Source organism: Bidens hawaiensis, unplaced genomic scaffold (genome assembly GCF_021521415.1).
Source record: "Bidens hawaiensis isolate Kalapana, Puna unplaced genomic scaffold, B.hawaiensis_p1.1 tig00052599_1, whole genome shotgun sequence".
In the NCBI taxonomy this organism is placed as follows: domain Eukaryota; kingdom Viridiplantae; phylum Streptophyta; class Magnoliopsida; order Asterales; family Asteraceae; genus Bidens; species Bidens hawaiensis.
Genome location: NW_027506228.1, coordinates 41,696 through 68,734, shown reverse-complemented (window position 1 = coordinate 68,734; position 27,039 = coordinate 41,696). Strand labels below are relative to the sequence as shown.

The window sequence follows — 27,039 nt, the reverse complement described above, 5'->3', positions numbered from 1 at the left end:
GCGGGGTCTAGGAAGGTCCAAGGGGCAGCTCCCCTGGCTGGGGTTGAGCTGCCAGGTCAGCTAAGAAAAATTTTATTTTCGTTAACAGTTCTTTAACAAAAATGCATCTTAAAATGAATTTTATAAAATTTCGCATGGAAGGATTTCGCTTCGCATGCAACTGTTTCGCTTCGCTTGAAGCTGTTTCGCTTCGCATGAACCTGTTTCGTTTCGCATGAAACTTTGCGATGCGAAATTACCTTTTTCGCTTCCATGGCTTATGCGATGCGAAATTCTTCTTTTCTTCGTTCTTACTATTTTAAAGCCATTTTCCGACACATTCTGACTTCATGCACCTGATCCTGAACCCATATCTCTCATAGTCCAAGGTCACCTTTCATCTTAAGTGTACCCAAGAGGTTATAACTTAACAAGTTTATATTTTTCTTACATTTTACAACCCGATCTATCATTGTATCTGTTTGCATGACGATTCAAACCATAAAACTTAACCATTTAAACCGAAACCTACCTTTGCTTCGCGTTCGAGTTCAGATCCGGACAATACGTAGATCTGGACGATGATTCTTGTTATTTGATGATGTCTACACACGAGATTCTTCCTCTTTTTACACGGATTTGGATCCGGAATGTAAAGAGAAAGTGTGTGTGTGTGTTCTTGAGTGTGTGTGTGGGTGAAAGGTAACAAAGTGGTGAAAAGGTGGAGTGGTTAGGCTTATATAGGGGGCCATGGGCCCCACAACCCACTCACAATTCCAAATCCAAATATTATCCAAACACTTAACACACGACTAACTTAACGACACACAGTTAAATAACAAAATTTTCCGTCATTTATTATTTAACAAAAAGTTGGATGTTACAGACTCAATGAAGGCGATGAAGACTCTTGGGTTCAAGATTCTGGTATGCTTTATTTCTTGTTACTCACTTCAATTAAGCATTGGCGAATCTTTTAGTTAAAGACTTTTTGAAGATACAGTCTCTTTATCATCGGAAGAAATGAACCTACTTCTGAGTTATAAGGTCTTGGCTTGAGCATATTTGGAGGTCTAAAGATGATCAGAGTTTTAGTAACAATAGGAGCACACAATGTTTTTTGGGTTCGTTTCCAAAGGGACGTTGAGTTCGGACGACCGGGAAATCCGAATGTAAAAATCTCTCCTGGTATTGTCTGCTGATTTTGGAGAGTGTTTATCCTTTGGAGGTCTTTGGAGCCGGTAGTGTGAGTAAGTGAGGCCCGGTTAAGATTGAGGATGAGTCATTGACAGGTTTTGCCATGGCTGGGTCATGATGACCAGATTGGTGCTCTTGGGAGATTCAATGGGCCTTTCAGGTAACTGATGAGAAGGGTCGCTGCAACTAGGGCGGATTGGTAGAACAATTAGTTTGTTTATAGGGAACTGGAGGCTTGGAGAACTTCTTTTGTTGAAGTTTTAACTTTTTATTGGAACCGGAGGCTTGGTAGATTTCTATTACTGAATATTACTAAAGTTACTGGATAACTGGGATTGCTATTTGCTTGGACGGTGTGCTGAGTTTATCGCAAGGCCTTCAAGTAGGAGATTGTTGGGTTATGAAGGCCTTTGGGCCGGTTTTATTAGGAGGCCTGATTTTGGTTCCTAATTATGTTTAACCCTAATCTGGTTTAATATATATATATCCCATCATGTAACTATAATATGGGTTCTGAGCTAATAAGAAAACCTAGTTGCAGCCCGCGGATGTAGTTCCCCTCGCAGACCGAACCACGCTAAATTCTTGTGTTGTTTGTATTTTCGTTTATGCGTGTTTATCATTGTGCATATGTGTGTTGTTTCGCTTCCGCGCGCCACTTGGTTCCTACAATTTATCACATAAGAAAATTAGTAATATAAAAACTAAAAATTAGTTAATTAGTAAAATTTTCTTTTACCCACCTATAAAGGGAAAAAAAATTGTGTACACATCTTGTTTATGTTTAGGGTAATGTAAACATGTCGAGTATTAAATAATACCACGCATGTCGATCCCACACATTTAAATCTAATCTCGTTGCTAACTTCATGCCCAAGTATTAGTCCCATTAATCATCCCAAATGTATTAGGTTTGCCCATCACATTAAACTCATCTTTCATCCACATCTAGATAATTGAGCAATTACCACCAAAGTTTGCTACCGTGATGAATCTGCTCCAATTTACATGCTACAATTCAGTTTTTCGGTTTATGAATCTGCTCCAATTTGTTCAGGTTATTGGCTAGCAGTTAGCATTTTTGGTAAGTATTTACAACTAGTTTGTTTATATGCTTTCACACTATGCTCCATTAAAAGGATCTGAGTTAGGAAAATACTTTTAGGCATTTTTAGGTGTACCTGTGTACGTGTGTATCTTCTCAACTTGTTCTTTAATTTTGTAAGGTAAATACTATAGATTTTTAGTTTGTTAAATATATTTAATAAAATTTTATTGTTAGGGTTTAATCTTATATATAGCTTGTGTGCCCGATAAAAGTTATTATAGGGATTATTTCATTTATATATTAAATGTTCCTTCATTTTAATTTATTCAGTTAAACCACTTTATTTTACACGGTTAAGCAGCAATGTTAAAGATTGAGTTCATGAATCTCAATTCATGTTTTTATGGTTTGTAGAATATATGCTATCTTGATTAATTCTATCAAAATATTTGGTTCAATTCAAGGGGTTCCACCATGGGCTTGAACCTGTTTTATATGGTGCTTTGATTGATATTGAAAAAAACTTTGAAAATGGAGCTGCTAATAAGTCAAAGATAGGGCTTTGTATCAGTTTACGAGTCGTTTCAGACAAGCTGCAAACGGCTTGGTTAATTTTGACATTGGTCAAACTTTTACCAAGTTCGGGCTAATTTGAAAAGTTGTTTAAATTTTATTTTAACATGGAGCAAAATTTTTGTCTCATACAAGGGTATGGTGGGTCGGGTCTAGTGGTTCCATGGGTCTTACATTTTACTTGTATAGGCCTATTCAAAGATCCATTACCCGTTTATAATTCACTAAATATGTTGTCACTTTCCGTATTTATGATTATATTCCATTGACCCGTTTACAACTCATTTATAACCTGTTTATTATAACCCGTTTATAGTTTGATGATAAGTCATCGGCTCATTTATAGCTTGTTTATAACCTGTTTATTACAGCCCGTCTATAGTTTAATTATAAGTTAAAGATTCATTACCGATTTACAACTTAATAGATTTATATTATTTGTAAAATATTATTTAGAATTATCAAGATCTTTGTAAATCTTATCTCTAAATATGAGATAATCATTGTAATTATTATATAAAGGGAGATAATGAATGAGAGGAATTCAAGGAAAACAATTATCTTTCATGGTATCAATAGCCTAAACATCCTCTCTCCCCTCTCTTCTTTCCTAACCCTAGCTGATCATCATCTAACCGGCGCCTCTTCTCCCTGCCCTCCTCTCTTCCGTAACACACTCTGTCTCACTCCTCGAATCGAACATGGAGGCCAAACTCCATCCCGCAATCACCGTGTCTAACATCAAAAACTTTATCCCCATAACCCTGGACAACGAGAGTGCCCAGTATGTCACATGGTCAGAATTATTCAAGATCCATTTCAACGCTTACCTAGTTGCCAACCACCTTGAACCACGGGGCGAATCCTCCTCTTCTGCTGCACCACCAGCTTCGGCTGACAAAGACAAAGGTCTGGCAGCCCCTCCACCCGAAGAGTCATGGAAACGACTCGATGCAATTGTCTTGCAGTGGATCTATGGAACAATCTCCATCGACCTTCTCCAAACCGTTATGAAGAAAAACACGACAGCCTACAACGCATGGATCGCGTTGGAAAACCTTTTTCAGGATAACAAGTGTTCTCGGGCTCTTCATCTTTAGACAAAACTCAATAACACACGCCTCGAAAACTTCAAAGATGTGGCTGCATATTGCCAAGAGGTAAAAATATTAGCCGATCAATTATATAATGTTGATGTGCCTTTGTCCCAGACTCAATTAGTATTGAAAGTGCTCGGTGGGTTAACCGAACAATACCGGACCATCGCAACAGTGATCCGCTCAGCCACTCCTCTACCGGATTTTAATGAAACCCGGTCTCGGTAATGCCAAGAAGAAATAGAGATGAACAGCCAAGCCCTTCATGCAGCTCAAACAGCCAGCTCTGCCCTACAGGCCTCGGCCTCACGAACTGATCAGCAACAGTCAAAGACAACCACCCAAAACCGATCAGACTCGTCTTCTGGTGGCAACTGTGGCCGCGGATGTGGACGCGGACGAGGTCGTGGCAGGACTTATTCAGGCAGGGGACGGTCAGGTCCATACAACCAACAACAATATGCACCTTGGACTCCTTTTCTTGGGTACTGGCCCAACATGGGTCAGGCCCAATCTCAATGGCAACAATGGGCTGCTTCACCTCCCTGCCCATATCCCACATCAAGTAGACCACAAACCTCGGGTCAAGGCATACTTGGACCGAAGCCTGGGCAAGCGTATCCTATGGGCTACTCACCGACCGATATCGAACAAGCACTCCACACAATGGCTCTCAACCCACCTGAGCAACCATGGTATGTGGACACTGGGGCCACGAATCACATAACAAATCTCCCAGGTAATTTCTCGTCTTTTTTTAATACCGGTATTTTACACAATGTTATTGTAGGCGACGGTAATACTATTCCCGTGATCGGACAAGGCAACCAAACCCTTAAACCACCCTTTCCAAAACTTAAATTGAACAATGTCCTTTTTGCACCTAGCATTATTAAAAACTTATTGTCGGTTCGTCGCCTAGCAACCGACAATCAAGTTTCAATTAAATTTGACCCGTATGGTTTTCTTGTGAAGGATCTCAAGACCAAGGCTCGTATCCTCCGCAGCAATAGCTCTGGAGATCTTTACCCACTCACACCAGAAATTCTTTCCAAGATTCGCTCAGCCTCCTCCTTTACCGCTCTTTCACAAGAAGTGTGGTATCAACGGTTGTGCCACCCGGGATCAAACTTAATTAAATTTCTTAATAAGTCTAGTTCTATTCAATGCAATAAATTTAATTCCAAACTTTGTCAATCATGTGTTTTTGGTAAAAGTACTAGACTTTCGTTTGTTGCTTCTAATAATCCTACTTTTATGCCGTTTGATTTGATACATAGTGATCTATGGGCATCCCCGGTTATAAGCACCGGGGGTCACCGTTATTATATTTTGTTTGTTGACGATTTCACAAACTTCCTTTGGACTTACCCGTTAAGCCATAAATCACAAGTTTACACCATATTTAAACAATTCTATACACTCATTCAAATGCAATTTGAAAGAAGCATTAAACAATTTCAATGTGACAATGGAAAAGAGTATTCCAACAACTCTTTTCAAACTTTTTGCCATCAAAACAGCATGACATTCTGTTTCTCATGCCCATATACATCATCAAAAAACGGAAAGGCGGAACGCAAAATCCGCTCAATAAACAAGATCATCCGCACCCTCCTTGCCCATGCCAACCTACCCAACACCTTCTGGCATCATGCATTAGAAGTTGCCACGTATTTAATAAACATATTACCTAACCAAACCCTTAACCTTAAAACCCCTACACACCTACTCTACAATCGATCTCCAACATACGACCATCTTCGAGTGTTCGGATGCCTTTGCTATCCACTCATTCCCCACACTTCCATACATAAACTTCAACACCGTTTGACACCTTGTGTATTTCTCGGCTACCCCACCCAACACCGCGGATACAAGTGTCTAGACTTATCTACTCACAAAATCATAATCTGCCGACATGTTCGGTTTGATGAAACCAGTTTCCCATTCAAAAATCTCATCCGACCATCGCTCCAAAACTACCAATTCCTTGCAGACACTATCCATCCATCCTTCTAGAACCACATTGACCATTCTAAACACCCAGCCCAAACCACCCAACCCACGGCCGAAGCCCAATCTCCACCCGCACCCTCACCAGCCCACTCCGACCCAGTCCACTCATCTACCCAACCCAATGCTACACCCATTGTCTATTCTCGTAGGCCCAAAACCAATTAGCCCAATTCAACACACACTACCCACCCTCCTCACACCAATAACAATACCACTTCCACCTCCCAACAAAATTAATCACCACCCGTCAACCCTCATAATCTTAATCCCGTTTCCCAGCCGGACCTAACTGCAAACCAACGGACCATTCGTACTCGATCCATGGATGGCATTGTTAAACCCAAACAACTTTTCAACCTCAATACCTCCTCTATTGCAACCATTCCTCGTAATCCTAATGTTGCCTTGTCCACACCCGAATGACGCCAAGCAATGCAGGTTGAGTTTAATGCCCTTATTAAAAATAAGACGTGGGAATTGGTTCCACGAACACCGGACATGAATGTAATCCGTAGTATGTGGCTTTTTCGACACAAATTCAATTCAGATGGGTCTTTGGAAAGGTATAAGGCCAGACTTGTATGTGATGGTCGAAATCAACAGTTGGGCGTGGATTGTGGAGAGACTTTCAGTCCCGTTGTAAAACTGGCAACCATTCGTACCGTCTTATCCTTGGCGTTAACCCACTCATGGTCAGTTCACCAGTTGGATGTCACCAATGCGTTTCTACATGGGTCTCTTAAAGAAACAGGTTATATGTATCAACCAATGGGGTTTCAGCATAGCAACTACCCGGACCATGTGTGCCGCCTAAAGAAATCGCTTCACGGTCTTAAACAAGCTCCTCGGGCATGGTACCAATGGTTCACAGATTATGTCACCACCCTCGGGTTCATTCAAAGCCGGTGTGACAACTCTCTGTTTGTTTACAAACACGGTGCAGACACGGCGTATTTGCTTATATATGTCGATGACATCATTCTCACCACTTCATCCAATGGTTTGCGGGTTACTCTCAGGGCCAAACTTACCTCTGAATTCGCAATGAAAGACCTCGGCCCCTTAAGCTATTTTCTTGGAATCTCGGTTAAAAGGGACGGTAACACTATGTTTTTATCGCAGATGTCTTATGTGGCCGATATCTTGGAACGAGCAGCCATGTCCTCGTGTAAATCGATCCCGACTCCCGTTGACACAAAACTAAAATTAAGTTTGAACGACGGAACAGATTTCGAAGATCCAACTTTGTTCAGAAGTTTGGCCGGGGCTCTTCAATACCTTACGTTCACACGTCCAGACATATCGTATGCGGTACAGCAGGTGTGTATGCACATACATTCACCTAAACTGTCTCATTGGAACGCCTTATTATGGATTCTTCGATATCTCCGGGGTCTTCGGATTTTGGTCTCACGCTAGGCCATGTTCGTACCCAGAAGCTACGAGCATACACCGATGCCGACTGGGCGGGTTGCCTAGACACTCGACGTTCTACATCAGGCTGTTGCGTCTACTTCGGTGATAATCTCTTAGCTTGGTCTTCTAAACGACAAGACAATGTCTCCAGATTAAGCGCTAAAGCAGAATACAGAGGGGTTGCCAACGTGGTAGCGGAAATTTGCTGGTTACGGAATCTTTTGTTGGAATTGCATCGTCCGTTATTTGTCGCTACATTGGTTTACTGTGACAACATTAGTGCTATCTACCTCTCAAGCAATCCGGTTCAACACCAACGTACCAAACACATTGAGGTTGACATCCATTTTGTTCGTGAACAAGTTCAGAGGGGTCAAGTACGCATTCAACATGTACCAACCCGCTACCAGATAGTCGACATTTTTACCAAAGTTCTCCCGAAGATACTGTTTGACGAATTCCGATCCAGTCTCAGCATCCGGCCTTCTCTCGCTTTCGACTGCGGGGGTGTAATAGATTTATATTATTTGTAAAATATTATTTAGAATTATCAAGATCTTTGTAAATCTTATCTCTAAATATTAGATAACCATTGTAATTATTATATAAAGGGAGATAATGAATGAGAGGAATTCAAGGAAAACAATTATCTTTCACAACTCATTTAAGCTATTTATTTTTGACCCATTATCAATGTTTTCTTGTAGATTGAAAAGTTGCACTTGGTTATCTAGGGTTCATGAAGGAAAAAATAAGAAAAAGAAAGGTTAAATGAAATAATTGTGGGAGTTGACGGCTGAAAAAGAAAAGGATTTGATGGAGAAAGATGCAATTTCTAACAAAAAAAACTAACATTAAAGCTATATTACAATTTATGGTTCAATATGCAATTTCAAGATTTTGAAGCTATGTTAACACACTTTATTTTGAATATTTTGAATACTTGGATGTGCATTTGGATTATGCTGACACTTTAATTTGGGTTATTTTTGGAATATTTTTGGATGCTTTTAACTTTTTTTTGATAAAACGGATGGACACATCAAGCAGTTTCGTTGGAATGTTGTGGTTTGCTACTGCATTAAGCAGATTTTGCTTGTTTGCGACCGGTGGTTGTAAGATTACTGACCGCAGCGGTGGTATCAGGATTCGTGACTGCAGCAATGGTTGCAAGATTTGCAACTGCTTTAGTGGTTGGTCACAAAATTTAATTGCGGACACAAAATGGTCGCAACAGAGCAATTGGGACCTGTGTTTTTCCTACCGCATTTTCGGTTGCAAAACAGTCGCAACATAGCAATTGCGACCAGAGATATGGTCGCAGATGCCTAGTTTTCTTGTAGTGATCCCTGAAAAGTTAGACGATCGTTTTTTATGAAAATTTAGTGTAGGGTCTAATTATAAGGTTCGCGAATCAAATTATATTCAAATTGAAAAAACCATCCCAGAATGTGTAAACTATATATTATAATTGAGAACTTGAAGTACATCTAGTCCAAGAGAAAACTACTTGTGGAATGCGAAAACTAGTTTTTGTGATTGTATATCATGTATAAATAGCGTTTAGTGTATTGTCTTGTCACTTTTCTTACTGTTCAAACTCTATGTAACACACATACTGATGAAATAAAATTAGAACTTATTTATATCGTGTTATTAATCATTTATATACTGTGATTGATCATGTTTACGTATATGACGTATTGCTTCCGCCCTTACAATGTACTGATCCGTTTATTGTTATATATAAAGATATCTCAATCTTTACAAACAGATCTCCCAAGATACAAACCCATTTTCATTAACAACCGAAATTATGACTCAACACCATGTAAGACTAGGTTTTATTACAACTTGATATATATATATGGAGATCTTATTTCTAGAACCAGTTCTATGTTATAAACTCTGAGAATTACATAATTAATTTGTACCTAGTGCATCAATGTGGGTAAGCAGTTATTTAACTGGTTTTTGCATCACTTAAAGCAATATTTTAAAATTCTATTATGTGGATCTCACAAATCTCAATATTTATTATTTTTCTTTGAGCACTTACCTAGCAACATGACATGCTTAATCCAATATGTACAACCTCAACCAGCTTAACATGTTTACAACATGATTACAACTAACTTGGGTAGATAAACGGGTCAGTCGGGTTGTGCTATGGATGATTTCTAATGCATAGGTCATGTTGGGTTCAACGGTTCAAGCAGCCAACTCGAAACCCATTAACCAAACATAATTGACACGTCTAAGGTTCACCATGAACATGACTAACTTGATTGCAGCTTGGTAAAACTTCTCTAATATATCCTACGACCCGTCTGATATAACTCATTACATTGTTTCTTAATCTCTAAGAAGTATATCCTCACAAAAACAATCATCAAGTTAATGTTTGACGTAATGAGCGTACTAAAATGAAAGTCAACATACATAGAGTTTTAGGCTTAACTATAACATACACGCAAACAATACTCTTATTGGACTAAGTTGATGCTCAATACACACTCTTTACCTATAGGGTTCTTAGTTTAAGTAGATATGTAGTTGTACATTTTTTCAAAGTAAAGACTCCCAACATTTGGGATGAATACAATCATTTCTGTTGAACGATTAATGGATAACTAATTCAACTCGACACTCAAAAACCATCTTTTTTTCAATGCTTAAAAAGGGTTCTTAAGTTCATAGGATATATCTCTTCGATGCCTCCATCTATAAGTCGCTTGGCTATGATAGTATTGGCGTCTTCAGACAGGTGATACGGGTCCCAAAAAACGTACTTTGATCTGTCAGGGCAAACTTTGGATGGTGGTCCACATGGTATGATGCCACCATGTTTACCGGCCAAACGACAACACGCTGAATCCGCATTTTCAAAACCTGTAACAATAAGTACACTTGGGTAAACAAATAATAAACTTCTAGTCCAACTGAACATTTCTCAAGTGCAAAATATTGAAAGCCTTAATTGCATAAACCAAAATTCAATATTAGCAAGTGGACAAGTTTAATCCATTTTCTTAAGAATTAGTTTATTCGAGTTATCATTTGTTTTCTAATATGTCAAAAAGCAAAACTATCACATACCGTTGATGTCTGTACAAGAAATAAAGTGTTTTATACTTTTATGTGAATCCAACACCATATTTTCCAAATATTGACTTGTTATCCTACCCATCCTGTCAAAGATTTGACCTAAATATTTATAGTGATACTTCAAACTGACCATATGATTTGAAGTTGTGAAGAATATCTCCAAAAATACGATTGACATCTGCATATACAAATGTTGATTCTTTCAGTGAGTTGTTAAGGTCTTGGAGCACGCCTCTTAACTGCTTGTTAAAGAGGTTAGCCAAGTCATTTGGCAATGCTACGCATTCATCTATTCCAGCTGATGAAGAATTTATATCCCTACTATATGGAATGCATCCAATAGATCCAACATTAGTTACCATAATCTTTCTAGCACCCATATCATACAGTCTCTGTATATAAATCAACCAAAAAATACAAGATTTATGTCGCATATAACCCGAAAATGGGATAAAATTCAAGTTATATAATTTTACCTTCAGCTGACCTTTGTATCTTGGAATCAAAACTCCCACAAATTCTTTTGGAGACACTAGTTCTTGTTCAGGTTTTGAAAGAATTGGTGTGAGGTAGTTATCTAGAAAATCATTTGAACCCATGTTTATTATGAACAGAGCTCTTTGGAACAAATCCTGTGCCGCAGATTCACCGATTCTTGTGATTATGTCTTGCCTCGTGTTCGCAAAGTTGTCGAGTTGTGCATCCATATTTATCCTGCCAACCTACAAAGCTTACAAAGATATCACATAGTATACAAATATCTTAAAAAGCAGAATGTCACCTTCAGATAATTGCCTATGGAAATTTTATTTTCCAGATTTCTTTTTCAAATTAACTAATTCTTAAGACGGATTATGAAAGGCATAATCCTTCGCTATAGTGATGTTGGTTTTTCATCATAGAAAAACAACCATATCGGCTATAAACTTTGTTTGTGTTCTATTAGTAAATTAACCCCACAATAAATTTCATCGGTAGTTGTTTAAAATTATAACAAAAAATAAAAATGTGGTTCGCAAATAAGATTACCTACCAGCAATTTGCGAACAAGATTACCTACCATCAATGATCTGGTTATTTTTCTAGTAATCCATATGTGATGTGCATTACCTCAAAAAAGTTCACTCAACTCAAAATTTTAACGGTTAGCGAGTTAGCAGTATTAATATGATCCGCCCCAACCATAACAAGAAATTAAGACGTTGATATGAGAGTCGTCAGATATCTGAACATCTTAAAAATAAGCGTGGTGAAAAAAATCGTGAATCCGTCACTACTTACAAATATCTTTCCCATTTCATTTAGAATTCCTGCACCACCAGATGCATAATTGACACCTTTAAGGATCATCGGGCCAACAGTGGTTGGAGCCAGGTATGGTGGTGTATAATCCTTCAAACCCAATTCCTGACCTAAAAAAAATAAAATCAAAAACAGATTCGTTTTCATGCGATAACAATCTTGAGAATCAATAACTTTATAACGGGAAACACGATTTACTAACAAAAAACTTCGCACTAGTGACCAAAATTTGTGACTCACAAAACTGATCACCAACCTAGAATGTCTGGTACTGTTCTTCCATTCGTATATCGTCCAGTAGGCTTCCCAAAGTCGATCCCGTTAGGGGGGTAGTTTGCCTTCGATATGGAGATAATGTAGTTATTATTGCCCACATCGACCAATGAATCACCAAAAACAAAACTAGCGGAAATGTTTTCGGCAAAACACGTCCCTGACCAGACCAACACTGTCAAAACTCCCAGAACAATCTTAACCACCTCTTTTTCACAAGGAAGCATGCCCATTTGATGAATCTGGTCGATACGTAAACAACAAAGATAAGAGATGAATTGGACGGATTTGTTTATTTCGAATACTTCTAATATACTTGGTGTTCACATGTAAAACACACGTAGAATTAAAAAAGAGTTGTGAGACTCATTAATATTGAGGATGAGAGTTATGGGATACGATTTGAAAATAGGAGAAACATACACCATTTATATAGTTCACTGGCTAAGCATTAATAACAACGTACAGTTAAATTCGGTGGCCTTAAATTTCTATGAATTATTTTTATAGCTTCGGAGCCTTTATGTTCTAGCCTCTAGAGCTTATAAGTCTAGATTCAAAAGACCAAGAATAGGAATGAATAATTCTGTCCCACGAGAAGCTAGATAATTTTAGATTGAATAATTTTGTTTTATCATCAGTATTTATTGAATTTATAATGCATAATTTAGTTTTCAGTCGATTACACTGTTACTACATACGATTTTTAAAAAGTGATGGACTTGGGTATTGAGGTTTCAAGTAAAAAGTTTGGGTACTATGCTTTACTTTGTGTAACATGATTAGGTATTAACACTAATTAATGGCTCTTAAAAGTTAACTTAGAAGCCCGGCCCTCACATGCCTAACATGTGAAGGTATATTTTTGTCATTTTTAATTATAAAACCCTTTTGACAAGGAAGCATACCCCTTAGTTTCGACGCTTACGCGTATTATAAATCACCAGCGTGTCCAGTTCGAAAACAATAAAGATAGGATGAATTGGACCAGATTCAAATATTTTTTGAATTTTAATTAGTTGTAAGGATGAGAGTTTACGTGATATGATTTGAAAATTGGAAAAATGCATACCATTTATTAATTTCGATGGCATTAAATTTATGTGAATTATCTTTTTAGTGTAGGAGCCCATTCTGTTCTGGAATTAAATTAGTGTGCAACAAAATAATAAGTTTGTTGGAGTGAATAATTATGTAGTTATGAAAAGCTCAATCAACATGTCTGAAACCCACTATAAAATCCATAAAAATAGTCGATGTAAAATGTCTGAAACCCATAAAAAAAAAGAAAAAAAACACATGTCTGTAGGTGAAATGAATATTACATCTGAAACCCACTATAAAATCCACAAAAATAGTCGATGTAAAACGTCTGAAACCCATAAAAAACACATTTTCTCTGTAGGAGAAATGAATATTACATTTGAAACCCACTATTTTTTGAGTGTTTTTTACAAAATGAGTGTAGTTAGAAAAATATTTACCAATTTAGTGTAGTTTGAAAACTATTTATCAAAATGGGTAGATTCTTGAAACTTGTTTGTTTCTCTCCTTTTATAATTGGATAAACCCATTTCAACAGAATTAAACTAAAATAATGCTAAATAAAATTATTAATCAAGAATACTGCTATTTATTAATTTATTATTATTATTATTATTATTAATTTTACCGTCATTTAATCATATACTTAAATATTATCAAACAGACATTCTTAATTAAAAAAATAATATACTCATTTTAACTGATTCAGGAAAATCATGCAAATATTTGTTCTTAAATTTATCTTAATCATTCTAAGAAGTTATTTTCTTTTAAGATAGGCAATGTTCTTTTTTTTTAATACAAAAGTCTGTGTTATCCTAATATTAATATTATAACAATTAGAAGCTAGGGTGAATATTAGTGGTTCATGAAACTTTTTTATTTTATTTTTTAATTTTTCAAGTTAATTTTCTTATTCTTATTTTTAATATAGTGGGCGTGGTCAAGTTTTTTTTAAATCTTTTTCTTTTTCTAATTAACTCTCATTTTTTAATAACCAATTAACTGAACATGTTTTATCTTTTGGGTTTTGTCTATTATTTGGTGCCAGTCGTAGTATGTGAGTTTTATAGTGTAAGTTTTGAAATTACATATTACAAGAAATAAAGAAACGTATGTGTTTCGATACATTTTTACGTACAATACGACTATATTTTTTTTCTCTTTCGTATGTTTTAGCAAATACATCGAAATCGAAAAGTTTACTACTTTCGTATTATATAATAAACATTTAACCAAATGTCTTTTAATAAATGTTGTGATGTTTTTTGGGTTTTCGCTTTTTAAGCACCAAAAAAAAACGAATTTATACCTTTAGCTCTCATACCCGCTCGAGTAAACATGTCCTACTAATTAAAATATTAATAGAAAAATAACATTAAGTTGAGTTAATAAATGCTCGAACAACAAAAAAAGAAAATCATTTTAGTTCTAAATTAAAAAAAAGACAGAAGTAGTTAGTTTCATATTAATATATAATATTTTTATGAAAACAATTATTATTTTAACATTGTTTTAGTTTAATCATAGTGAATTTGGTTTATCCAACTATAATAGAAAAGAGACAAACAAGTTACAAGAATATATCTATTTTGGTAAATACTTTTTAAATTATACCAAATTGGTAAATATTTTTTTCAACTACACTCATTTGGTAAGAAACTCCAGCTTGTTGCCCGTTTACTTGTCATTTCTTTGTAATTATTTTGGAAGATAATATATAAATCTTAATATATTAGTGTTTTATTTTTAATTGAGTCCCTTGGCTACCGGATTTTTTAGTTGTTCTTCTTTGTGTGTTGTTAAATTTATGTTTTTTAAATATGATAATTTATGCAAATTATTTTTTAGGTTTAGTTCCTGTACTTGTAATGAACCTAATTGATATTGATCGACTTCCTGTCGCCTTACCATCGCAATGCCCGTGTTTTTATTCTTTATTTTTCTTTAAATAACTTGATGAAATTAGTTTTCGGGTTTAGTTTTGGTACGGTACCAAATGTGGCCGATACTGTCTGAATTTGTGTCGAATCGCTGATGCAACGTTCATGTTTTATTGACCGAATAAATGTCGTTTTAAATATGTTATTTTTTGTACCATTGGCTATACGAGTTTCATTATTATTCTAGGCATCTACTGATTTATTTTTGGATTTAATCCAATTACTAGCACCAGACCGATGACAACCAAATTTGTGTCACTTTGATTATAAGTTGTATGTGTGAATATTGTTTTGGCGTTTACAAATGTATATTTTTTTTTATTTAGTCTTGGTACCATAACAAAATTAACTGATACCAACCGAATTCATTTCTCGCCATTTACCTAGTTTAGTTAATAAGTCGTGTACACGTGCTTATTTGTTTTAAACGGGTTATTTGCTTTTAGCTAATTATTACTATAATATAAACAAGAAGTTTGGTGCCACAAGTGGCCTATTGGGCCACTTGGTGGCACCGTACTGCTTAATGAATTTTGTTTTTTTAGTTCAGTTACCATAATAAAAGTAATGTGAGCCGATCAAACGTCAATTTTTTTTTTGTTTTAGTTCCGGTACCATAACAAACCTGAAAGAAACCGACCGAGTTCATGCAGACTCACGGCCTTATTTAAAGCCCATGACCGACAACGCTCGGGTTTTACCAATGCTTAAGTTTACCGGACCCCCCCCCCCGAAATAAATAAATAAATAAATAACTAAATAAGTAAATAAATAAAATTGGTCGTTGGTTCACCTCAATTTTAAATTTTTTTCGCTTTTTAGTTCCGGTAAGATAATGTACGTATTCAAAACCGACCAAATTCGTGTCAAGTTACCGCCTCAATGCTCAGGACCACAACGTTTGAGTTTACCATAGCCCGAGTTTGCCAACTAAATAAGCATCGTCTTAAATATTTTTTTTCTTATATATGTTAATTTGACGAATTAATTTTTTTGGGTTTTAGGGCTCAAATTTTACCAATGACATCTATATCGTAACGAACGTAGCCGATACTGATCGAATTCGTGTCGACTCATCATTGTAACGCCCAGGTTTTACCAATACCCGTGTTTCACCGTTGGGGTTGTGCCAGTTGCCCGACGCAACGCGTCGGATAGAAAAACTAGTTACACACAAAAATCAATGAATATAACATCGAAAAATAATACACAGGACGGTGGATAATTTCTTTTAACAAGAACCAATAAATTATTTGAATGAGCAATTGTGCCATATAATATCGTAGTATCATTCAATTCAAGACAAAATCAATCAATGAAAGCAAATTGAAAAATAATCTTATTAATTGACATAATCAAAGGTATCAATCAGATTCTTGATTTTCAAAATACATATTCGTCGGACTAAAAACACAATCTCCAATCTAACTCCGACTCAGTGTACTTAAAAAGTTAAAATCAAATATCAATAATAATAAAAATTCAAAATAACCAAATCTCTCAAGAGTCAAGACCCATTTGTGGGACAAAACGTAATCAAATAATCCGACCCGGAGCGAGTAAATGTACTCGAAGCATCATCATACGCATAACTATACGCACTAGGAGTCTAGGACAAGCTGCTTAAACATCACCGAGAACTGCGTGGGCCCACACGTCGCCGGCGTATCATGGCCACCGGAGCAACAAAACTCCGGCGCATTAAACACCGCACACGCGCTCTTACACGCCACCACCACACCATTACCATCCACAACTCTCAACTCCCAGACATTATTACTTTTTAAAATAATACAGTTAACATTCAGGTCATTAATACAGCCGGCGTACCGGCAGTCACCGGAACCACCTGTTGCCTTTATACCAATGCTGACAGTGTACCCTTCAACAAGGCTGACGTCATAAAAGTCTTTATCGCTGTTGATTGCGCTACCGGCGATTGTGAACTTGAGGGTATTGCCGCAGTTGCCGGTGATGCAGTTGCCGTTGCCGTATTCGTCGAATCTGCAACCAGTTCGGGCCTAGAAGCGGCCCGACCAGCCTGGCGCGGCTGGAAGCTGAACAGACGCGCCAGGTAGTAAGGCGAATCCGCCTTCGCCTAAAGCGGTGCCGTTGTTGCCCGTGAGGGTTCCTGGCCAAACGGTATAGGGGCAGCTGTTTTGTAAGGTGAACACGGTTGAGGAAACCTCGTGTCTCCTGCGAGGCATGGATATTAAACGAGTTAGTTTTGCTATTCAAGAAAGGCTAACGACAGTTTGACTTATATTTGTAAACGCTACTATTTAACGAATGAATTATGAACAAACTTCTAGTGATCATATGATAATAATAAGAATATATATAAATTTAAGCAAGTAGAGTAAAATCAATAATGTTTACATGCATGCTTAATTAACGAAGAATATATGAATCAAACAAAAGTTGATCTATTTTAGTTGATTGATATATTATTATTTATTAGCAAGAGTATGAATAATATTGTAACCTGAAAGGAAGATCGTGAGGAGGAGAACAAAGGCGTATCGAATAATAAGCTTCATTGGGGAAGAAGACGATGATGGTTTGGTGTTAGATTTGTGACAATTTATAGTTAAGGATGGCATCAAAATTTTTTTCATCAATTACGTAGCATTATAATCATCGATTATTATTAGCAGCCCAAAATATCCGCTTTCTTTATTTGGTTTGATCTCTATCTATGTATGGATTTTCTTTTCTTGAAAGACATCTACGTATAGGCAGGAGCCTTTTGATTGAATTAATTGTATTTTAATTGGTACTAGTATTCGTACCCGCGCGTTGCGGAGGGGCACGAATGCATTAGATATTTCACCAACAAAAACCAAGTCGTAATCTAACCCCTTATCAATAAAAGACAGAGAAATCCAGATTCTCTACACCGTTATAAAAATGGGAAAAAAAGCTAATGCCTAGAAGATTTGAAACCTCATATAGCTACGAAACCGTACCAAAAATATAAACATGAATTTACCCGAGACAAAATTTTGACACGAAACGAAACCGAATGAAATTATCAACCCGCTTACAATTTGCACTCCGTGACCCCAAGTAAAAAAAACTGGACCCGAAATCAGATCAGATCCCTTCTAATTCTCACCAAACCTGCAATCAAAAGTTTGGTACATCCATATCAGCAAATCAAGATCCGTTACAAATTTGATGTATATTCGAGTTCCAATCACCAAAAGCTCAAATGTTTTTAATAGATTACAGAAATTCCCTAATCATATTATTGAACTTCTTTTGTGTGCTACCATAGCCTTCACATATTTCTTCAACCAATAATTTAATGCAGAATATATTACAAAGTGATGATATTGTCATGGAAATGAAAGAATGGTAAACGTTCAAAAATAGTAAAAATACCCAAACTGCCCCTGGCAGTTAAAGTATGGCAATCTAAGTTCACTGCTTTCCCAATTTCACTTTTATAACAGAGAAAAGGATTGGTAAGTTTAAAAACATTAAAAAAAATGCTAAAAAGGTTGAAAGTATGACCTGCGTAGGCTGTTCTGCAAATGCAAAAATATATTTGGAACACAAATAAAAGTAAGTGTACTTTCAGCGCTATCCACACTCATAATGAAATAATTGTTGGGACTTTACACATACACAATTAGCTTTAAATGCTAAAATAATGAAGCAAATGCATAGCCAAATTACTTTGATATGAGCTTAACCTGAGGGTATCGGATATGAACCTCTACTGCAACCTAATGAAACAATAGAAAAAGTATTAACGGTCAACATAAACGCAACACAAATGAAAAAAAAATACACATGAACATCAATGACAATGGCTGCAGCAAAACAAACCTGGCCCGTAAACAAATAAACAATGTAAACATATTAACAGCCTAAAGACAACAAAATACTATTGGCAACCAAAAATTTGGCAAACTTAAATCACAAATACCTAGTCGTAATCATACTCTCTGAAACTAAACTCAACTACAATGCCTCAGTCCCTGTGTCTGATTACAAATGTCAGGCAAAAGTTGTGTGTGTGAGTTGGGATAATCAAATTGAGATATGGAAACAAAGAAACAGACCTTGATGGTCGGATGACCTTTGCTATCAAAGATTTGAGGTGGATCTTCAACACAATACATATTTAGATAGATTTTTCAACCAGATACTGTAAGAGTAAATGTTTAAAAAAAATAGGGTTTCTAACTTTGTAATATCATAAAAGACCTAAACCCCAGACAAAATGCAATTGAGAACAAAATCTGTTATATTACCTGGTACGCCTAAATTATGTGCTCTAGGCTCTAGTTGGTTGACTACACTTGTAGTCGTGAATTGATTCATCCTACAGCCATATACGGTTGTTGTTCGATGACTAATTCAGTTTGATTCATAGAGATCGTCGGTCAGGTTAAGTGCATCTGAGAAGGAAAAGGGCATAGAGTACAGTGCTTGAAGTTCAAGACAGGATGTAAGTAAAGGTGAGTGGATGGTTATGCAGAATGCCAGCTCATGGTGACGGCCAGATACTCGTACCAATAGCTTACATTTTGTACAGAGTTGCTACAGTGATTTATGTGAGATAACAGAAACATGTTTTTTAAATATATATATAATGTCAAAACTATCTTTTTGTTTATTGAATGACATATCAAAGACTATAAGTGATATGTATCAATCAGATTCAAATTAATAGAATGGAATAATTACAGGGCATCTAGACTCAATTCATATTTTTTTTCATTCATAATTTCAAAACATAGTTTAATGCCATTTTTATAGGCTTACACAACTAAAAGAAACCAACCAAAATATAAACAACTAGGTTAAAACCCGTGTGACATACGGGTTGGAAAAAAATATAATAAAATAAAATAAAAAACATATATATACATAATAAAATAGATAATAGGTTTATATTATATAAACAATTATACTACTTTAAATATACATATAAATTACAACTCTAAATACTTCCTTGACTTTGGTTTACAGTCATCGCAACATATGTGACGAAAATTTTAAAGTATGTCAATTAATTTTCAATAATTCTACTTACAATTATTTTGAACTAAACATGAACCTAAGCCAGTCATTTAAAAATACTTACAATTAACTGTATGATAAGGGTGATACAAAGTTGCATTATGATGTGCCGATTGATAAGATATTTGAGAGGGATTCTTCTTTTTGTTATCACAAACCATTTTTCTTATCCTTCGGTTTTCTTTTAAGATAGCTAAACTTTAAAAAATATGTATAATATAATATTATAGTGATAGTAACATGCCCAGTTAAAATTTGTTGTCAATCTTTGTTGTCTTATTTATTGTGTAGAGATTAAATTCTCATTGGTGATACCTATATAAAAAAATAAAAAATTAAAGATGATAATTTTACTAAATAAATAAATAACTATTATGTAATCAATAATAAGAATAAAGAGTTTAGAGAAATATACCATCAGTAATATTAGATAGAGATATTCACAATATAGTATTGCTAAATGTAGAACACATCATCTCCTTAAAAACAATAAAAAGTTCATAGTTCTTCGAAAACAATCAAATAAGAATAAAAGTAATTCAAACATTCTATATTCGAAGACATTTATTCGTTAATCTATTAAACATTGAATCTTGTACTATATCAACTTACTTTTTGGATATTTTAATGTGTGTTTTTAAAGATATCTTTATTCAAATAATACTTATATCTAAGTAAAAAAAAGTGGTGTTATATAATGATCTTAGAATTAGGGTTTCAATTGAAAGACAACGGATTACATATAAATAAACTACACGAATCAGATTGCATGATTCGGATTAAATGAATTGCATTAAGAAGATTGATCGACTGAACCTGCGAATCGATTGAATCTGACTGAATTTGTGTAGGTGAATCAATTGACTCCGATTGAGGATGCTAACCCGATTGAATAATGTGAAGGTGAAACAATTGAATATGTGAATCTAATTACAAAGGTTTGATAGTTACCTTGAATACTGATGAATTTCAATGTAATATGTAGATAGTGATTTCTAGGTAAGAACATGTGAATTGGGATGAATAAAATTATGAATATGATAGGCATTGCAAGTTTGATTTTGAAATTAAAGTAATTAAAAATAATTAAGAAATGTCATGTGACACTTTGAAGAAATTTAGTGAAAAATAAAAGTAGAATTTGGTGAAAACCCCACTTGCCATGTGCCACTTTGAAGACTTTTTATTAATTTAAAATAAAAGGAAAGATTTTGAGTTTTGAATTTAAAATAATTAAAAATAATAGTAATTGCCATGTGTCACTTTGAAGACTCCTTGTTAATTATAAAAAAAGAATGTTTCTTGAAAACCCATTATTTTATTAGATAGGTAGATAGACACATGTAAACCTACGGCCCACTATTTAAGGAAACAAAAGAACAATTGGAGGAACACACGTAACCAAGAGCGATGGGAATGCTTCCAAACCCTATTGATCAATCAACTACATTCATATCTATGATTAGATGTTATCACAAACAACTTCATCAAGCGGGATTAAGATACAGACTTCCTATTTGCCAACTACAAAGTAGGGTTCATTGATGGAACACGAAGCCAGAGAAGACCACATGCATGTATTGTCTAACGTCAACAACTAGTGGTTGAACGAGCAAGCAATCAAGTAGTTGCAACGTGATAATCCTCCATTAATTAACAAGCAATAATATATAAAGATCATTTAACATTCACTTTGGGGTTTGGTTTGATCGTGCCAGACTTGAGTCATCCTTGACTAAGTCTCAAAATTGGTCTCTAAGGTGCTGTTTGTTTTTTAAGACAAAAACTGTCTGCAATCTGATTTCATCTGATTTTATGTCTGTAACTGAAGATGTGGTCTGAAGGTCTGCAATCTGAAAATATAGTACTGTTTGTTTTATAAACTGGGTATCATCTACATAAGTTGAAAATTAGTTACCTATCATACATATCCAGTAGATAGAAGTCATTTAACGTTTATAGACTAGTAAAATAGTTGGTGGAGGGCGGTGGACGGTGGTGGTGGCGGACGGTGGGTGGTGGACGGTGTGGGTAGCGGATGGTAGGTGGTGGTGGTGGGTGGTGGTGGCGGACGGTGGGTGGTGGTGATGGACGGTGATGGTGGTGGGTGGTCGACGATGTTGGTGGCGGATGGTAGGTGGTGGTGGGTGGTGGGTGGTGGTAGTGGACGATGGTTGTGGCCAACGGGTGGGTGGTGGATGGTGGTGGTGGTGGGTGGTGGTAGTGGACGATGGGTGGTGGCGGTGATGGACGGTGGGTGGTGGTGGACGATGGTGGTGGGTGGTGGTGGTGGCGGACGGTGGGTGGTGGTGGCGACGCATGATGGGTGGTGGTGTTGGACACTGGGTGTTGATAGGATGTTAAGAAGTGTGAAGAAGTTAAACAATAGCTTTTTTTTAAGACCATAAAAGCAGTTTGCAGATCTTATTTTACAAAACAAACAAACAGTCTTCAGAAGTTTATATTTGCGCGCCCTCAGACATAAGGCTCCTACAGAAGTTTTAAGCAAAAACAAACACAACCTAAATATATAAGCATAATTATACATTTGCAGCAATTCAAGTCTATACAGAGGAAACCTTTATTGAAAGGAAAAGTGAGAATTAAACCATATTGTACATATCAACCTATGAACAAGTTTATCATATTCCTATAAGTTGTATGTTTGGTAGTCTCTGAATGGTCATTAAGAGGCTACCTCTTAATAGTTCATAGCCTCTTAATGTTTAAGAGGTAACCATAAGTCTGAATGATTAAATCATTAAAAGGCTACCTCTCAGATTTAACCATTAAGAGGTAACTAAGTCAAACACACTAGTTTTACTGAAAAATGAACACATTATGAGCTTAGGCCTGATATAGTTATAACTCATAAGGTGGCTATTGGGCCTTATATGGCCCCATTAAGCCTATGATAGTCAAGTGTATAATGTATGGCCCCATTAAGCCTACGATAGGCAAGTACTCAAGTGTATAATATATTGATTCAAAACTATTAAGCTCAAAATGACTTAAGGGTTGGCTATCGGGCTTATTTAGTTGAGTTTTTAGTAATTAAACATTTAAACATACAATTGAGCCTAGTTGGCCCAGTAGTATTTTCAATAAACTTTCCGGGCTGAAAACCGAACAGACTTTCATATGACTTTGTTACGGTAGGTAAAGTGACCAAAAGAGAATTGTGGTGCAGCTTGTTACTCGTTTACATATCACTCTATTGTAATTAGATCATTTTATTACAACATGATATTCATATGTTTAAAAATTAAAATAAGCCATAACAACTTGGAAATCTTTTTGGACTTTATGAAAAAATATATAAAAGATTATTAGAGCATCTCCACCGGTGTAAAAAGGAGAGGTTTGTGTTGACGTGGACCGGAGCAAACGGACGGGCGGCTGTTTTTACCGTTGGAGGAAAACGAAGGGATGGGTGTTTGTTTGAGAATACAAACGTCTGTGATGGAGTTTGAAATGTGCCCACCATCAAATAAAATACAATACATTGATGACATGGCGGGCGGGTGGTGCTGGCGGCAATCACCGCCCCGGTGTTGTTGGGGTCACCCAGCCGGCGGCAGACAGAGGAAGACGCAAAGACGGAGGCAGGCGGTGGGAGGTGGGTAGGTGGGTTTTTGGAGAAGACGGAGGAAGACGGAAAGACGGTGGGGAACCGTTGATTTGTGTTCTTGGGCCTTGGCTGCAAAAAACAGTTTAACACATTTATAATAATTGTTTTCGAGTATTATACTATAATAATATTATATTTTTAGTATTATGTTTTGTATTATTATAATATAATAATAGTATTATGCAAAAAACAAATAACAATTGTTAAATAATATAATAACTAGGTAAACAACATGCCGCGTTGCGGCAGTGCAGCAACGCGAATTCGGTTGGTATCGATTAAATTCGTTACGACACTGACACTAAATAGAAACAAATTAATTGTCCACAATTGTATTGACACACGTACAATTTATAATCAAAACGACACGAATTTGGTTACGATGCAGCTTACGATACAAATAACATATTTAAAATGATAATATTATAAAATTAATGTATTGTAAAAGTAATTTATTAGATATTATATTATATTTTACAAATATATGATCAGACAGTAATTCACTATTCCTTTGAAATTGCGCTTCATAGTATTATACAGTTGGTAAAATGGTTGTGTTAAAGGTGTATCGGGTTGGATTACACGTGCTTCTCTCAGTTTTCTTCTATACGTTTTCATAATTGATGCATGCAATCTCTCATTGAAGGTGTATTAATTGTTGGGGTTTCAGAGAGAGATACAGTTGCGGAGGAGGAGAACCTTGCTGCTGTAGTGCGACCCTCAATCAGAGGTTCCGACTTTCTCCATTAACCTCAGATTCTGATCTTTATCTCTTCGATTTATTTCATGTACGATTTTGATTATGAGACCTGGGGTTTTATCAGTTATCTTTGTGTCGTTGATTGAAGGAACCGTATGAACAGCCGTATATTCTTCTTTAGATCAAATTGCAGCTCTACCATGAATTTTTATAACTTTTGGAATCAACTATTAGTTTAGGGCTTTCTTAATTTCATACCTGATCGCTTATTCGATTGGCTTTTGTTTCCTTTCTTTGTTTCAGGCTCCATTACTTCATTCAAGGAGCATTTACTAGAATTGTGTTGCGAGGTGTTAATCAGGTAACCCTAATCTCTAAAATATATTAAATTGCATGTTAATTTCATGGTGTTTAACTGAAAGAGAAGATGTTTGTTGTATTTGCTACTCCAAAAGAGGTCTAAAGGGTCGAGTTCTATAAGGAGGAAAAACTACTGGAAGTTCTTTCTAACTACAGTAAATTTATCTTCATTTATGTTCCAGCAACTAAGCAAGGAGTGTTCACACAAGCAGCCCATGTACAAGGGCGTCGTTATCAGAGGGTCCTGTAACCACCAAAAAATATTTACTAATAATTTTGTAGTTCTATTTATGCATACCGCTTTTGTATACAAGTTAAATCATCTCTTCAAAAAGCTAGCTAATTATGATTGCCGACTCTGATAAACCAGTAGGTAATTACTTATGAAGCACATTAAAGTATACTGAGTGTGAATAAATTAATAACTGTTGTTTTCTAGTTGTAGGCATGGCTTTCTGTGCATCCATGAACACGTTCTGGCTCAACCTCTAATTAGAGACGTGATCGCTTTATCTTATCTCGCGAACCACAACGTTCGAATCAAATGGGTATGACAGCCATCAACAGTCGGTTTGCTAATTTGAATCTGAACGCCACGTATACATAGCATATTAGTTTGATATTTCTAGATAGATCTAGAGGTGCACAAATCGGTTTTTTTAAAAAACCGGTTCGGTTATTAACCGGACCGGTTTTTTTTGGCCCGGAAAAAAACCGGTTCGGTTAATAACCGGACCGGACCGGTTAATAACCGGTTTTTGTATCTGAAAACCCTAACCGGTCTAACCGGTTAGGACCGGTTTAGAAACCGGTTAGAACCGGTTAATAAACCGGTTTTTTTTATTAACCGGTTTTCTAATAACCGGTCTAACCGGTTAACCGGTTTTTTTTTTTTTTTTTTTGGGGTTTAGGGTTTGGGGTTTAGGGTTTAGGGTTTAGTTTGGAAGACCGAAGTCATTCTTTGCTTTCGTTGTTAGGGTTCTTTGCTTGGAAGATTAAAAACACATAACTTTCATTTATAGCTTTTACATTAAAAATACAAACATTAAATCGTTATCGCATATTCGTAACTCAAAAATACAAACATTAAATAATGCTTAGACACGATTACATTAACAACTTGCTGTTTCTTACTCATTATTTGCCTCCATGTTTGCTGTTTCTTTAACTAATTTTCTTCGCTACCCGATCCCGAGCTATTCCTTAGGTAATCGTCGTACGCGGCTTCTTCATCGGTCATTGGTTGAGTGTGTCCTTGATTGACCTCGTCTTCATACAAGCCCGCCTCATAGTCCATTTCCCCCTCGAGTGAGCGTTGATGTTGTGCCCTATCTAAAGAGTCCAAGTAATCCTTGTAGCAAATCGACATCTCTACAGCTGGTGGAGTGAGTCGAGTCCTCCTAATCGATATAACCCTGCCAGAAACAGAAAAAGCAGACTCCGAAGCTACCGTGGAAGCTTGGACCGTTAGTAAATCTTTGGCCATGGCGGCGAGGATCGGAAACTCATCCTCCTTACCTCTCCACCAAGCCAGCAAATCAAGACTTCTAAATTCATCCGGAGTCATGTGTTTCACAAAGTTGGTACCACCATACCTTCCAAGTTCACTGCTTGGGGTGTTTACCTTCTGACGTTTACCGGCGTCTTCCCAAATCATGTAGTACATCCCCATTTCAAGGTCGGTTTGGGATTGGGATTGGGCAACAGCTCTTAACGAGTCATGAATTTGGGAAGACGACCCGTATTTTGTAAGGTAAACATCATACATGTTTGACAAGGTGGTGTTGAAAGCATTCTTTAAAGTTTGGTTATAATAGGGGTTTTGATCGTCGTTTAACTCTAGCTCATCACAAATTTTTTCTATTAAAGCTTCAACACCACCAACATTGATGCAAGGGTTTAACGCAGCAGCACATGTCAAAACAGCGGGTAGTTCTTGAAAATATTTCCTAAATTTTTCTTTCATTTTTACACCCATATCAAAATAAGGTGCACCCCTACAATGAAGTTCACTCAACTTTGTGCACATGACAGCAATTTTTGGTAAAGCAATGGGGTTTGTTGGATAGTAAACCCCGGATAAACTAGTTGTGCAAGATTTAAAAATTTGAAGGACCTCCGTAACGATCTCAATCAATAACCAGTTTCTAGGATCGTACGGTGCACATTTACCCCTATTTGACAAAATTTGATGAAACGCAATTAATGATTCTTTTTGTTGGATGGCTTTCTCAAACATATCACAAGTCGAGTTCCATCTTGTTGGACAATCCCAATTTGGCCCCAACCATTGACAATTAGCTTCTACACAA

At 36.3% G+C, this 27,039-nt stretch overlaps 2 protein-coding genes and 1 pseudogene across 2 annotated transcripts; 1 reads left to right on the top strand and 2 right to left on the bottom strand.

The window, feature by feature from the left end:
- The first annotated feature begins 3,498 nt into the window (after positions 1–3,498).
- On the top strand, positions 3,499–3,897 carry LOC143617164 (uncharacterized). Its single transcript, XM_077089811.1, has one exon. The coding sequence runs from the start codon at positions 3,499–3,501 to the stop codon at positions 3,895–3,897; it is 399 nt and encodes a 132-aa protein (XP_076945926.1).
- A 6,045-nt stretch (positions 3,898–9,942) lies between these two features.
- Positions 9,943–12,245, bottom strand: LOC143617168 (GDSL esterase/lipase At4g16230-like). Its single transcript, XM_077089814.1, has 5 exons — positions 11,996–12,245; positions 11,719–11,849; positions 10,914–11,159; positions 10,568–10,829; positions 9,943–10,221 (listed from the first exon to the last, which is right to left on the bottom strand). Exons 1-5 carry the CDS (start codon positions 12,243–12,245, stop codon positions 9,998–10,000), a joined length of 1,113 nt encoding a protein of 370 aa, XP_076945929.1. The 3' UTR covers positions 9,943–9,997.
- Positions 12,246–16,506: 4,261 nt separating this feature from the next.
- Positions 16,507–17,539, bottom strand: LOC143617169 (pathogenesis-related thaumatin-like protein 3.5; annotated as a pseudogene).
- Between the last annotated feature and the right edge of the window lie 9,500 nt (positions 17,540–27,039).

Excerpts from the sequence above, each read along its gene's own strand:
- LOC143617164 (XM_077089811.1), top strand. The coding sequence starts at position 3,499 with ATGGAGGCCAAACTCCATCCCGCAATCACCGTGTCTAACATCAAAAAC.
- LOC143617168 (XM_077089814.1), bottom strand. The coding sequence starts at position 12,245 with ATGGGCATGCTTCCTTGTGAAAAAGAGGTGGTTAAGATTGTTCTGGGA. Across the intron at positions 11,160-11,718 it reads ATGAAATGGGAAAGATATTT|GTTGGCAGGATAAATATGGA; the intron begins GTAAGTAGTGAC and ends TAAGCTTTGTAG. Across the intron at positions 10,222-10,567 it reads TCACAACTTCAAATCATATG|GTTTTGAAAATGCGGATTCA; the intron begins GTCAGTTTGAAG and ends TTATTGTTACAG.